The sequence below is a fragment of the Schistocerca nitens genome, chromosome 2 (assembly GCF_023898315.1).
Source record: "Schistocerca nitens isolate TAMUIC-IGC-003100 chromosome 2, iqSchNite1.1, whole genome shotgun sequence".
NCBI classification, from domain to species: domain Eukaryota; kingdom Metazoa; phylum Arthropoda; class Insecta; order Orthoptera; family Acrididae; genus Schistocerca; species Schistocerca nitens.
This window is the reverse complement of record NC_064615.1, coordinates 870575446-870589377: the sequence shown is the minus strand read 5'-3', so window position 1 is coordinate 870589377 and position 13932 is coordinate 870575446. Positions and strand designations below refer to the sequence as shown.

The 13932-nt window shown below is 40.7% G+C and overlaps 1 protein-coding gene across 4 annotated transcripts in view; it reads left to right on the top strand.

Moving 5' to 3' along the window:
• The window catches only part of LOC126237147 (uncharacterized), a 518724-nt gene that overhangs the window by 455712 nt on the left and 49080 nt on the right, over window positions 1-13932 (top strand). For all 4 annotated transcript variants that reach the window (XM_049946992.1, XM_049946991.1, XM_049946990.1 and 1 more), the window contains exons 22-23: window positions 1680-1770; window positions 1930-2254. In XM_049946992.1, coding sequence (XP_049802949.1) covers window positions 1680-1770; window positions 1930-2254 — 416 coding nt within the window. The remainder of the gene's footprint in view (window positions 1-1679; window positions 1771-1929; window positions 2255-13932) is intronic.

Below are 13932 nucleotides of genomic sequence, written 5' to 3'. Positions count from 1 at the left end.
CTGCAACATCCACTGAAGTTGATTATCTGAGTACCAATTCCTTTCAGACAATATTCATAGGTGTTGTAATTCTTCAGCAAGGCTTTCCTTGCCAGGAAGTTTTAAGAGCTGTATGGACCAGAGTCGTTAGCATCGAATTTCTTAGTCATGAATTGCAATGGCTAAAAATGTAGTGGTGGAGGTCATTGTGCGTGGGTTTTCTGTATACATTGTGGCCCAGGTACCTGCTTGGTCTTCTCAGAACTATTGTCTCAAGGAAAGGTAGCTGACCCCATTTTTTGAAACCGAGCGAGGTGGCGCAGTGCTTAGCACACTGGACTCTCATTCGAGAGGACGACGGTTCAATCCCGCGTCCGGCCATCCTGATTTAGGTTTTCCGTGATTTCCCTAAATCGGTCCAGGCAAATGCCAGGATGGTTCCTCTGAAATGGCATGGCTGACTTCCTTCCCTGTCCTTCCCTAATCCGATGAGACCGATGACCTCGCTGTTTGGTCTCTTCCCCCAAACAACCCAACCCAACCCCTTTTTGGGAAGTTCCATAATGAATTTATGAATTTTATATTAGGATGTATAGAGTTAATTTTATGTTAGGATGTATGGAGGTTAAATGTTGCAGGCACTCTTTATAAGGTTTGTTTGTTCCATGTGGCGGTGCCACAAACATTTATCGATACAAACATGTTGGCTTGAACTTTGTGTTAGCAACTTTGCTTCAAAGTGTTCCATAAACACATTTACTGCGGCGGATAACAGATTACCTATTGTCTTGCTATTGGTTTGGTTTGTTCATATTTTTTTCTGTCAAACAGGAAATGAGTTGACATGAAAACACGACTAAAATGTTCAGTAAAACTGCTGTTCAACATTTCATTGATTGGTTCCAAGGAATTTATAGGACGACGGGGGAAATGCAATTCTGCTAGTCAACAACGGCAATGCTACAATCCTAATGTAATGTGCGGGATACAGTAAAAACACAATGCCCACAGAACACAATAAACAGGGAAAACTAATAACGCAGGACAGAGGTTGTAATTTAAAGAAGGCTTGTGGTCCGTCACGCACTTTATTAACATCTCGCCTACCATTACATCCACTAGAGCTGGGTAAAGCTACATGTGTGTCACGAATATCAGTGTGGGTTATGAAAAACAAAAGGATCATAAAAGGGGGTTGTGGGCATGGGGAGTCATATTCGGCTGTAAGTAGTGGCACAAGATCAACTGTAGTTCACATTCTCATTGGAGGTCATGCTGCGAGTACACATTATAACACTACTCGCAGCACCTGAAGGTGATGATTGGGTCAGTCATAAAGATGAAATGTGTGAAACGGAAACAGCTCTGCTGGACATCTGTAAGCACATCATTAATGCCAAAATGGTACGGCCCCCATTCTGCAAAACTACTGAAATATGTTTTATTGTTAGTATGTGACCCATTATTGGTTACGTGTTTATTGCTGTGGTATTAAGTATCCAGACAGTATTTATGTAAATTGCACAAAAACTAAAGCCTTCAATAATTAGCATGTGTTTCTGCATCTGGTTATGTAAGTTGCACATATAAGAAAGTTTGGAACAAACAACAAAATAGAAAACATATCCACCTTTCAAGAGGACATACATAGTCTTAACCTTCAAGATTCATTTTAGTACAATTTTTCTGTTGTGTTTCAGGGACAATGAAGAGTCAGTGTACCCATCAAGTGATGTACTGAAGGAATTAAACAATATAAGTAAAGAGAATCAGGTGACATCTTTTCCTAAGGTGAGTGCGTCTCTTCATGCATTAGATAGTAATATTTTGCTCAATAATTACAAAGATTATAAATCAACATTGGTTGTAAGTCATGGATCAGTTTTGTGTGTAGTGAATCCAAATATCACCAAGAAGTCTGTTGCAAAATTTATTTACTTTGTATTGCAGAAAGATATGTTAAGACAGACGGCTAAATTAAACCAAAACAGTGATGCACAAGATACTAATGATGAGGAAGACGGATACCTTGAAGATGCTGGAAGTATTATGGAGAGTTTTAAGGCTGATGTGGATTTTACAAAGAGCAAAGTTGAAGTGGATAACATTGAGCAACCAATATTTGAGAAAATATCCTACAGCAAAAAGAATCTTGGGAGAGTCGCAGACAGTATGACTGATTGGTTGCCTCCAGTTCCTTTAACAAAATCACATTTTGCAGCTATTGCAACAAATGTTGACAGTGATGCCATTATATATCTTCATGATAGAGAAGGTAATGTATTGCTGCCTGTGAGAAAATTAGTAGACTTTGTGGATTACTGTTCGCAACTGAAGAGACATTTTGTCCAAGGATCGAACAAAATAATGTGAACACTTGTTTAATATGATGTACGGTCACCTGTTGACATCTAAAACACAATGAGTTCTGCATGTTTATGCATGTTAATGGTTATCAATAGGATTGTTAAATAACTTACCAAAGAAGATAATTGAAAAAAGTTGAATTTAGTAGGATGTTTTCTAATTCAGACCACAATTCTATGATAATGTGAAGACCAAATAATCATAAACATTCAGCTGTCTGTGAGAGGGGTCAATATGCCAGAATTAATTCTTGCACTATTGACTGGACATTGTCACCTAAATAGTTTCATAGACCTTATTAGCCACATTGTAGTTCAGTGTAATCACAAGACCCACTGAGAAGTATGGTGCAATCAGTAATTCATAGTTGCGAAAAGATATTCTGGATCACTCTTCCCCTGGTGCCTTCCACACATTAACTTGTCATGCAGTTGGGAACAGTTTAGATGTAGGCTGTGTTAGTGCCCCCCACACATGAACTTGTCCTTAGATTAGAGATTAGATTAGATTAGTTTTCGTTCCATAGATCCGTGCTGAGGAGATCCTCGTGGATGTGGAACATGCCCTTTTTTTAAAAAAAAAAAAAAAAAAAGCTGAAATAACAATACTAATAGTATGAATATATACAATACATCATTTGTTTCTATTAAATAATTCGTCAGTGGAGTAGAAGGAGTTGGCCACTAGTAAGTCTTTCAGGCTCCTTTTAAACTGATCTTTATTTGTAACTAAATTTTTTTGTGGTTACTGGCAAATTATTGAAGATGAGTGTTCCTGAGTAGTGGACCCCTTTTTGAACTAAAGTAAGTGCTTTTAAGTCCTTGTGCAGATCATTTTTGATCCTGGTATTGTATGTATGAACTGAGCTGTTTGTTGGAAAAAGAGATATATTATTTAGAACAAATTTCATTAATGAGTAAATATACTGAGAGGCAGTAGTTAGTATACCCAGTTCTTTGAAGAGGTTTCTACAGGATGTCCGTGAATTTACTCCTTTCCTTTCACGCCGATCACCTGCCACCCTACCTAAAACCTCTTTCCTCATCACCTTAGCCAGCTTCATCCTGACCCACAACTTCTTCACTTTTGAAGGCCAGACATACCAACAATTAAAGGGAACAGCCATGGGTACCAGGATGGCCCCCTCGTACGCCAACCTATTCATGGGTCGCTTAGAGGAAGCCTTCTTGGTTACCCAGGCCTGCCAACCCAAAGTTTGGTACAGATTTATTGATGACATCTTCATGATCTGGACTCACAGTGAAGAACAACTCCAGAATTTCCTCTCCAACCTCAACTCCTTTGGTTCCATAAGATTCACCTGGTCCTACTCCAAATCCCATGCCACTTTCCTTGACGTTGACCTCCACCTGTCCAATGGACAGCTTCACACGTTCGTCCACATCAAACCCACCAACAAGCAACAGTACCTCCATTATGACAGCTGCCACCCATTCCACATCAAACGGTCCCTTCCCTACAGCCCAGGTATTCGTGGCAAACGAATCTGCTCCAGTCCGGAATCCCTGAACCATTACACCCACAACCTGACAACAGCTTTCGCATCTCGCAACTACCCTCCCGACCTGGTACAGAAGCAAATAACCAGAGCCACTTCCTCATCCCCTTGAACCCAGAATCCCCCACAGAAGAACCACAAAAGTGCCCCACTTGTGACAGGATACTTTCCGGGACTGGACCAGACTCTGAATGTGGCTCTCCAGCAGGGATACGACTTCCTCAAATCCTGCCCTGAAATGAGATCCATCCTTCATGAAATCCTCCCCACTCCACCAAGAGTGTCTTTCCGCCGTCCACCTAACCTTCGTAACCTGTTAGTTCATCCCTATGAAATCCCCAAACCACCTTCCCTACCCTCTTGCTCCTATCCTTGTAACCGCCCCCGGTGTAAAACCTGTCCCATGCACTCTCCCACCACCACCTACTCCAGTCCTGTAACCCGGAAGGTGTACACGATCAAAGGCAGAGCCACATGTGAAAGCACCCACGTGATTTACCAACTGACCTGCCTACACTGTGATGCATTCTATGTGGGAATGACCAGCAACAAACTGTCCATTCGCATGAATAGACACAGGCAGACAATGTTTGTTGGTAATGAGGATCACCCTGTGGCTAAACATGCCTTGGTGCACGGCCAGCACATCTTGGCACAGTGTTACACCGTCTGGGTTATCTGGATACTTCCCACCAACACCAACCTATCCGAACTCCGGAGATGGGAACTCGCTCTTCAATATATCCTCTCTTCCCGTTACCCACCAGGCCTCAATCTCCGCTAATTTCAAGTTGCCGCCACTCATACCTCACCTGCCATTCAACATCATCTTTGCCTCTGCACTTCCGCCTCGACTGACATCTCTGCCCAAACTCTTTGTCTTTAAATATGTCTGCTTGTGTCTGTATATGTGTGGATGGATATGTGTGTGTGTGTGTGTGCGCGAGTGCGAGTGTATACCCGTCCTTTTTTCCCCCAAGGTACGTCTTTCCGCTCCCGGGATTGGAATGACTCCTTACCCTCTCCCTTAAAACCCACATCCTTTCGTCTTTCCCTCTCCTTCCCTCTTTCCTGATGAGGCAACAGTTTGTTGCATAAGCTTGAATTCTGTGTGTATGTGTGTGTTTCTGTCGAACTGCCAGCACTTTCATTTGGTAAGTCACATCATCTTTGTTTTTAGATATAATAATATGTATTACATGCTTTTGGACTCTGAAAACTTTTGTTTGACTTGAAGAGTTACCCCAAAATATTATACCATATGACATTATGGAATGAAAGTAGGCAAAGTATGCAAGCTTTTTCATTTTTATGTCGCCTATGTCTGTTAACACTCGAATTGCAAATACAGATTTTTTAAGGCGTTTCTGCAGTTCTGCGGTGTGCTCTTCCCAACTGAATTTATTATCAAGTTGTAATCACAGGAATTTAAGACTGTCAACCTCTTCTATCTGCTCTTCTTTGTATTTTATGCATATGCTGGGTGGAAACCTCTTACAGGTTCTGAATTGCATATAGTGAGTCTTTTTGAAGTTTAATGTCAGTGAGTTGGCTTTAAACCATTTATTAATATCCATGAAAATATCATTAGCAGATCTTTCTAGAACTACACTTGACATACTATTTATTGCAATACTTGTGTCATCTGCAAACAAAACGAACTCTGCTTCTGGCAGTGTAACTGATGAGAGATCAGTAATGTACACAAGAAAAAGCAATGGCCCTAAGATGGATACCTGCAGTTGAGAACAGTTTAGATTTAGGCTGTCAGACATTGTGTGTTTCAAATACGCTTCTCGGGTTTGCCGCCGGATCGTATTGTGTAAATCGTACAATATTTCCTCGATGCAACTGCTCGACATCATCAGGTGGTGGTAGCTGCTGCTGTCACTGCTGCAAGGCGCGACTGATGATAATCGCGCGGCGGCGTCGGAATTTATCATGACGGGAGCAGGCAATACGCGTGCGCGAGAAGACGCTCATAGTTGGAGAAAGCGGCGCTCCTGGTGCCCCCTACTGGGAGCTGCAGAAAGGCCATCCACGCGTGCGCTTTGGGCAATAACTGTGCTGCCTAACGCTCCTGCGGATAAAGTTTGAACTAAATCTCAGCTACGCGTTGAGTCACTTGAGGAAACGGAAGTTCTTGTTTTCCCTGTTTTTGATTTAATGGCAGCCAGTGCTGGATTCCAGGCGGCGCTCAGTTGAAAACCTGCATCCCTGTTGATTAGATTGTCCGCCGTGCGAATATGAATGGCCTCCTTAATAACACAGTCCCAGAAAGATGACGCTGGGGATAAAACTTCCGTCTGTTCGTAAACAGACGGAAGTTTTATCCCCAGCGTCATCTTTCTGGGACTGTGTTATTAAGGAGGCCATTCATATTCGCACGGCGGACAATCTAATCAACAGGGATGCAGGTTTTCAACTGAGCGCCGCCTGGAATCCAGCACTGGCTGCCATTAAATCAAAAACAGGGAAAACAAGAACTTCCGTTTCCTCAAGTGACTCAACGCGTAGCTGAGATTTAGTTCAAACTTTATCCGCAGGAGCGTTAGGCAGCACAGTTATTGCCCAAAGCGCACGCGTGGATGGCCTTTCTGCAGCTCCCAGTAGGGGGCACCAGGAGCGCCGCTTTCTCCAACTATGAGCGTCTTCTCGCGCACGCGTATTGCCTGCTCCCGTCATGATAAATTCCGACGCCGCCGCGCGATTATCATCAGTCGCGCCTTGCAGCAGTGACAGCAGCAGCTACCACCACCTGATGATGTCGAGCAGTTGCATCGAGGAAATATTGTACGATTTACACAATACGATCCGGCGGCAAACCCGAGAAGCGTATTTGCAACAGATCCGTCGGGAAAGCATGAAAAGTCACATTGTGTGTTTCCATTGGTGTCTAATCCATATGTAGTATGTTTTGCTTTCCTGAAACCTCTCTTTGAGGTTTGGTAACAACAGCTGTACCATGGAAGATTTGTTTACGCAGTTACAATGTCAGAGTCATTAATGAAAAATTTGTGCGTTAGAACACATGAAGTTTGCTGTTCCATTGCAGCACCCTTCTTATTAACAGGTAACAACCCTCTGGGGTTATCATATAATCGTCGTTTATAAATAGAAAACTAGGCTGCAAATTGGCTTCTGAACAGAGAACACTGTCGGGTCACACATGGTATGCAGCAGGATTAAGAGTCACATATATATAAAGTAGGGAGTGTACAAAAATATGTGGTGACTGCGTTAAGGTTTATTTCAGGCAACCTGGTAAGAACTACGAAACAAGTTTTAGAAAACATGTTAATGTTAGTGAGTCCAATCCATCAACATGTAGTACTCATTTAAGGGAGTACAAGTATTCCCCTAATGATATCATGAAGAACATTACCATTCTCTAAATGGCAGAAAAAGGTGGGTTATTGAGTATTCTTGAAGAAGTAGAAATATACATCCACATCCTGAAACACCCAGTCAGTATCTGTAATAGACAGATAGTGTTTGTAAATATATAGAACATCAATAATGTTTTTAACTATGTAAGTTCAGATTGGAAATATCTGTTTCCCAGCGTACAAATTGACTAAACGTTAACAAGACACCTGTATATTACTATGTCCTGAGATGCAGGTACAGGTTGGCAACGTCTTTATATACATAGTAGACACAGGTTTTATTACATTTATGTCCATCTTGCTCAGTGTGTTATTCATAACAGATGACATCATTTTTTGTCTCTCTACACAATGAGCAAGGCGATGCAGTGGTTAGCACACTGGACTCGCATTCAGGAGGACTATGCTTCAAACCCACGTCCGGCCATCCTGAATTATGTGATTTCCCTAAATCACTTCAGGCAAATGCTGGGATGGTTCCTTTGAAAATGGCATGGCCAATTTCCTCCCCATCCTTCCCTAATCTGAGCATGTGTTCCGTCTCTAATGACCTCATTGTCAACAGAACGTTGAACATTAATCTCCTCCTCCTTTGTCTCTTTACATATTCTGTTGTTATATACTATTTGTCCATACACAGTATTCTGTGTACATTGTGTGCATGATACAGATCGATCTGGGTATAGTCTCATACATAATAGTGAGGCCTTTGTTATGAGACCCTTTGTCCTACCATCAGTTTCATGTTTTCTTACTCTGGTAGTAGTGTTCGAGATGACATGTAATTGTGGCTGAAACATGTGATGTGGCACTTAACACACAACTGATGGAGAAATTGTTCAGTGGTCATGTTTATATGAATTTTAAAAAAATATTATATTCTCATTCATTTATCATTTTGAAGTTTTATAACTTATACATTCAGTGGGCAACTGCTGCAGTTAAACTCTCCAGTATTGGGGGTAAACCATAAATGTTACTGACATGGGGAAATACATGTCAGTCCCTGGCCATCTATTGCACAACAAAATATTAACACAGATGGTCATGCTATGCCTAGCAAGCCAGTGCTATGAAACTTTCTGGCAGATTAAAACTGTATGCCAGACAGAGACTCGAACTTTGGACTTTCGCTTTAGGCAAGCAAGTGCTCTACCATACTTGCCAAAAGGCAAAGGTCCTGAATTTGAGTGTCAGTCTGGCACACAGTTTTAATCTGCCAAGAAGTGCACTGCATAGTGAAAATTTCAGTCTGGAAGCCAGTTTTAGCGTATCATCACTTTAAACAACTGAATGAGGTTGAAATCAAAACTAATACTAAACGTAACAAAACCTTTGAACATATGTCAGGTATGACAGCCAGCTTGGTATGATGACTGACACAACTCTGATGAAAGACGGATTTGTCTGAAGAAAATAAGAACATGGACTATTAATGTTATATCCTTACAAAAAGATGCCAGAATTCGGGGCATCACATTGATATTTACAGATAGGCTCGTACCAATAGCGTGACTAAGCAAATTGAAACAAATAAGGAAATTGCAGTAAAGTGCTGGGAAATGGATGTACATTCATGTATATGAACACCTTGAACGAGTAGAGATAGGATGTTCATGTTCACAGGACATGTACATTAGTATGTTCTGCAGAAATGATTAACATTTCAATTACCTCGATTCAACATGCATCCCGCTGTCTAGTAGGCACAGGGTATACCATGGGCCCTGATAACTTGTTCCATGTGTGATGGCATTGATATGAATAAGGCACAAATGGTGTCTTGTGGTATAGCTATCCTTGTTGCATTTGCCCAGTTCTGAAGTTCATCTCTGGTGGTTGGCATTGTGTCATAGCGGCACACCCGTCGTTTCACCATATACCACACATTTTCGACTGGCGACAAGTTTTGTGATCTGGCAGGCCAGAGTAAAAGGCTGAAATTCAGTGCAGTCACTGTGATGCTGCTCCCCCTAACTTCAGCAAACTAAAATGTGGCTATCATTTTCACACAAATAGAACCGGAATTCATCTGAAAACAATAGCTGATACCTTTGCTGTCCCCAGTGGTGTCTTTCCATACACCACTGCCATCTAGCATGTTCCTGCACATTCGTCAGAAGGTGGGGGAGAAGTGAATGATGTGCACGTAACCAATGCCATAATAAATGGCGACAGACTGTCAACCTTGATAGTGTACAATATGTTCCACTGTTGCACCTGAGCTCAGTATGACGCAAATCTGCTGTCCATTGTGGCCGAGCGGTTCTAGGCCCTTCAGTCCGGAACCGCGCTGCTGCTACGGTCGCAGGTTCGAATCCTGCCTCAGGCATGGATGTGTGTGATGTCCTCAGGTTAGTTACGTTTAAGTAGTTCTAAGTCTAGGGGACTGATGACCTTAGATGTTAAGTTTCATAGTGCTTAGAGTCAATTGAACCTATGGCCTTGGCTGTATGCATCACATTCTCTCATGCCAATAATGCACCCTCTTTCAAACTCATTGATTTGACTGTATGGTACACACATACATCTATGAGGCATTCTGCACATCTGCTCAAGTTACACTCATCTATTACCTTCGATTTATAGTGACAATGAGTGCCACAGGCACATTTCACCGGTAGGTGATGTTGACGGGCATTGTCAGTGTTGACTATGAACCTGCGGGCCAACATGGTTCAAATGCTAATCATTTCTGCAGATCATACTAATGTATATGTCCTGTGAATATAAATGTCCTATCTCTAGTGTTCTAGGTTTTTTTTTTTTTTAACATGAGGGTAAAATGTGTTGGTCAGGAGGAGACAGAAGAAGTAGTCCCGCCACAATAATAGTGGCTAAAGAACTGGCAGGTAAAGTACTTAATGTGGCAAATGTATGCAACAGAATAATTAAAGTTTAAGATAATACTGGAAGGAAATATCCTTGATGTAAACCATGTTCCTCAAATAAGAAATAAGACAAAAGCTAGAGAAGGGTTTATCATTAAACTGGAAGGTGCTGTAACATCATAACAAGACTATGATTATAGGAGACTTTAATGGTAGATTTGAGAGTGATAAAGGAGAATATGAAGTTGTCATAGAAAGCCTTGAAGAAGATTACAGAATCTGTGAAGGATAGGTTGTTATTAGCCACACATCTGAGAAATAAATGGGTCATTGGTAATGGATGGTATAAAAAAAAGAAATAGGCACAAGTTTACCAGATACAACAGGAATTTGCAACAGAAATCCATAATAGACCATGTAAAAATAACAGAAGTAACCAGAAAATGGCTGACAGAAGTGAAAGTGATGCCAAGCATTAATCTCGATGACAATCACGGACTGTTGGTGGGGACATTGAAGAAATTCATTGAGGGTAAATGTATGGGGAAGACAGACAAAAATCAAATACTGGAAACAGAAACAGAGAGAAACACAGGAGATGTACAGGCAAAAGATTGGGACACTGCTTACTAAGATGAGAAAAAGAATGGAGGAGGTTCAAACAGGCTTTAGTTAAGGGAGCAGAAGAAAAAAATTGGAAGAATGTCAATGAAGTCAGATACAAAGAAACACCATTGTGGGATGAGAGAATTGCAGCAGCACTCAAGAAGAAAAAGTAGGATAGCACATGGAGAGAATGATTGAAAAACAGACAAATAGAGATGTCTAAGCACAATGGGAAGGAAAATGATGATGGGGAAAAATTCACATAAGAAATAGAGGAGAATGTTAAAGATGTCAAGAAGAAATTATACCACACATAAGTTAACAGAAAGTGGCAAACAGAAAATACTTTTAAAGTCACCAACAGAGAGGGAAATCTGTGTGGTAGGAAGTAGTTTTTGAAGTATGTGTGAAAGACTAGAGAAAAAAATATGAATTAATGAAGTTGAGGGAGACAAAAGAAATAACATCATCACAGAGGAAAACATTCGTAAATGAACTGGTGATATAGAAAGGAAAGATCTGTAGATGTTGGATGTAGAGAAACCTGCATTAGAAATAAAAACAAAATGGAAAACGCTTCAGGCAAATGCCAGGATGGTTCCTTTGAAAGGGCACGGCCGACTTCCTTCCCCATCCTACCCGAATCCGATGAGACCGATGACCTCGCAGTTTGGTCTTCTCCCTCAAATCAACCCAACCAACAAAATGGGAAAGCCTCTGGAGTAGATGACATTACAATGGAAAGCCGTATGATGTATTGGGTGCACATGTGTAGATAGTCCTGATGATTGGATAAAGGCAATCATTGTACCTACTCATAACAAGTGTGACAAGGTGCTCTTTGAGAACTAAAGAGAAATAACATTTCTGAGCCATAGCTTGTAGATCTGTGAAAACATAATTTTACAAAAAACCGTAAGAGAACAAAAACAAGGATTTCACCATGAAAGGTCATCTATAGATACTATTTTTACAGCTATACAGGTGGTACAGAAAAGATAGGAATTTTGGAAAGATGTAACAGTTGCCTTAATAGATTTAAAAAGACTGACAGAGAGAGAAAGAGATATGGTAAGGTCTGATAGAAATGAACTGTCAAAATGAATGCAACTCAGCATCAGAAATATGTATAACAAAGTGCCTGATTTGTTTTAAATAGATGGTAAAAAATCAGAATGATTTAGAACAGATGGAGAGGTTTGATAAGAAAATGATATGGGAAGACTTCTCTCTCTCTCTCTCTCTCTCTCTCTCTCTCTCTCTCTCTCTCTCTCTCTCTCTCCTTTTTTTTTTTTTTTTTTTTTTTTTTTGGGAGGGGGGGGGCCTTGTCACTTGGTACTTCGATTGCCCCACACCATAAACTGGTTTGCAGAGTATAAATGTAGGTGTAGAGTTAAGGTTCAGGTGTACTGTGCCTTTTCAATCCAAGCAGTTATGTAGTCTCCAATAACTTTTCTCCTATCACAATTATTTTCTTATATTCAATCACAGCTTTCCTTAATTTCGAATTCCTGATTGTTGGAAATTGATTGTATGCATACAACATTGTATGGCGGTAGCTATTTTCTTAAATTTAGTTTTGCAAAAATCTTGTTTATTTAATGTTAATAAAGAGACATCAGTGTATTGACATGTATTGTGACACTCCTATGAGTATAATTCATGCACTTTAATTGTGAACCAGAAAGAACTATATATTATCCTTCTGACTGATGATCATGAGTTCATGAAGGTACAGAATTTTTGCGGTACTATATTTGGGATTTTTCCATTAAGAGTCCAAAGTGTGAAGTTTTATGCACCCTTACTGTCTATAAGTAAACGTATTGCTAATTAATGTTATATTAGAAAGTGTGTTTTAAACAATATGCACTTGCATTTCCTTCACCCCTACCCATCCACGCCCCCCTCCCCCCACCCCTGCCCCCTTTTTTTTTTTTCCTTGATTGATGATACATGTTAGCACAAATATTTGTGTTGTATTATTTGTTTGAGGTACTCCTTGGGTGGCCTGCAGCAGTTAAAGAGTTCACCAGCACCTAGAAAATGCAAAAGTATGCCATACAGCTCCTAGCTCTGCATAGACCACTTAAGGAGAGCCTCAGAGTAGGTGTTGTTAATACTCGTCAATGAAGATATTATCCAGCAATACATTGTGAAGACTCATGAAAAAATTTTCAAATCATTTTAGTGTGTAGCTTGTGTACAGTAAGTACACAAGCAGGATATGGCAGGAAGTACATCTTGCCCTCACATTAAGACTGCCAAGGGGAGAGGTATGGTGAGGGAAAAGCAGCATTAGTTATTGCATCAGTGCTGGTACTATTACAATAATACAGGATGTTTCAAAATGAACATACTGGTTTTAAGGCATTGTAGCATTTATTACACTCAACTTACAATTGTAAATAATACACCAAATGAAAGAGCAACTACAACAGTTCTGTTTATGTACCTGTGCATAATGTACAAAGAGTGACTGAAAAACATTTTGAACAGGTGCGAGTCTTCCACACTTAGCCCCAAGAAATATCCCTGCAGAAAGTTTATGGCCCTTCCTTTTTTTTTGGAATGAACTGTAACTGATGTTTCTTATCTTGGTGTGTCACAGCTATGGCCTGTGCCTCAATGGGAAGAAACTGAACAACACATCTTCATTTGGGAGCAAGATGGTGCACGGCCTCACTGGCATAACTCAGTAGGTGACTGCTTAAACGACATTGTATCCCACCGTTGGATGGGGTGCAATGGGCTGATTGACACAGCATTTTATGCATGACCTCCATGTTCACACACAATCTGATGTGATCATGTGTATGTGCCTCTGATAACAGCTGATCTATCCGACTTTATAAACAGTGTTATTGCAACAGCTATTCGTGACACATTGATCAAGGTTTCGGAACAACTCGTCTATCGACTCGATGTGTGATCGGTGTTCACACTAAATAATTGTAAGAAAAGCTGCTTCTGTTTCTCTTTCATTTGATGTATTATTTATAATTGTAAGATGAAGGTAATATGTGCTACAAAGCCTTGAAACCTGTATATTCATTTTGAAACATCCTGTACTTTGCTTCTGGAGACAGCTTAACATTGGCAACTCTTTGAGACAAGTCATCTCTGTATCTATCTAGTGCGGGTTTTCTCCATGTCTGTCTGCACCAGTGAAATCATCAAGTTATCGTGGACAAGCTGTATCTCTGTATATGACTGACTGACTGACTCATCATCATCCAGC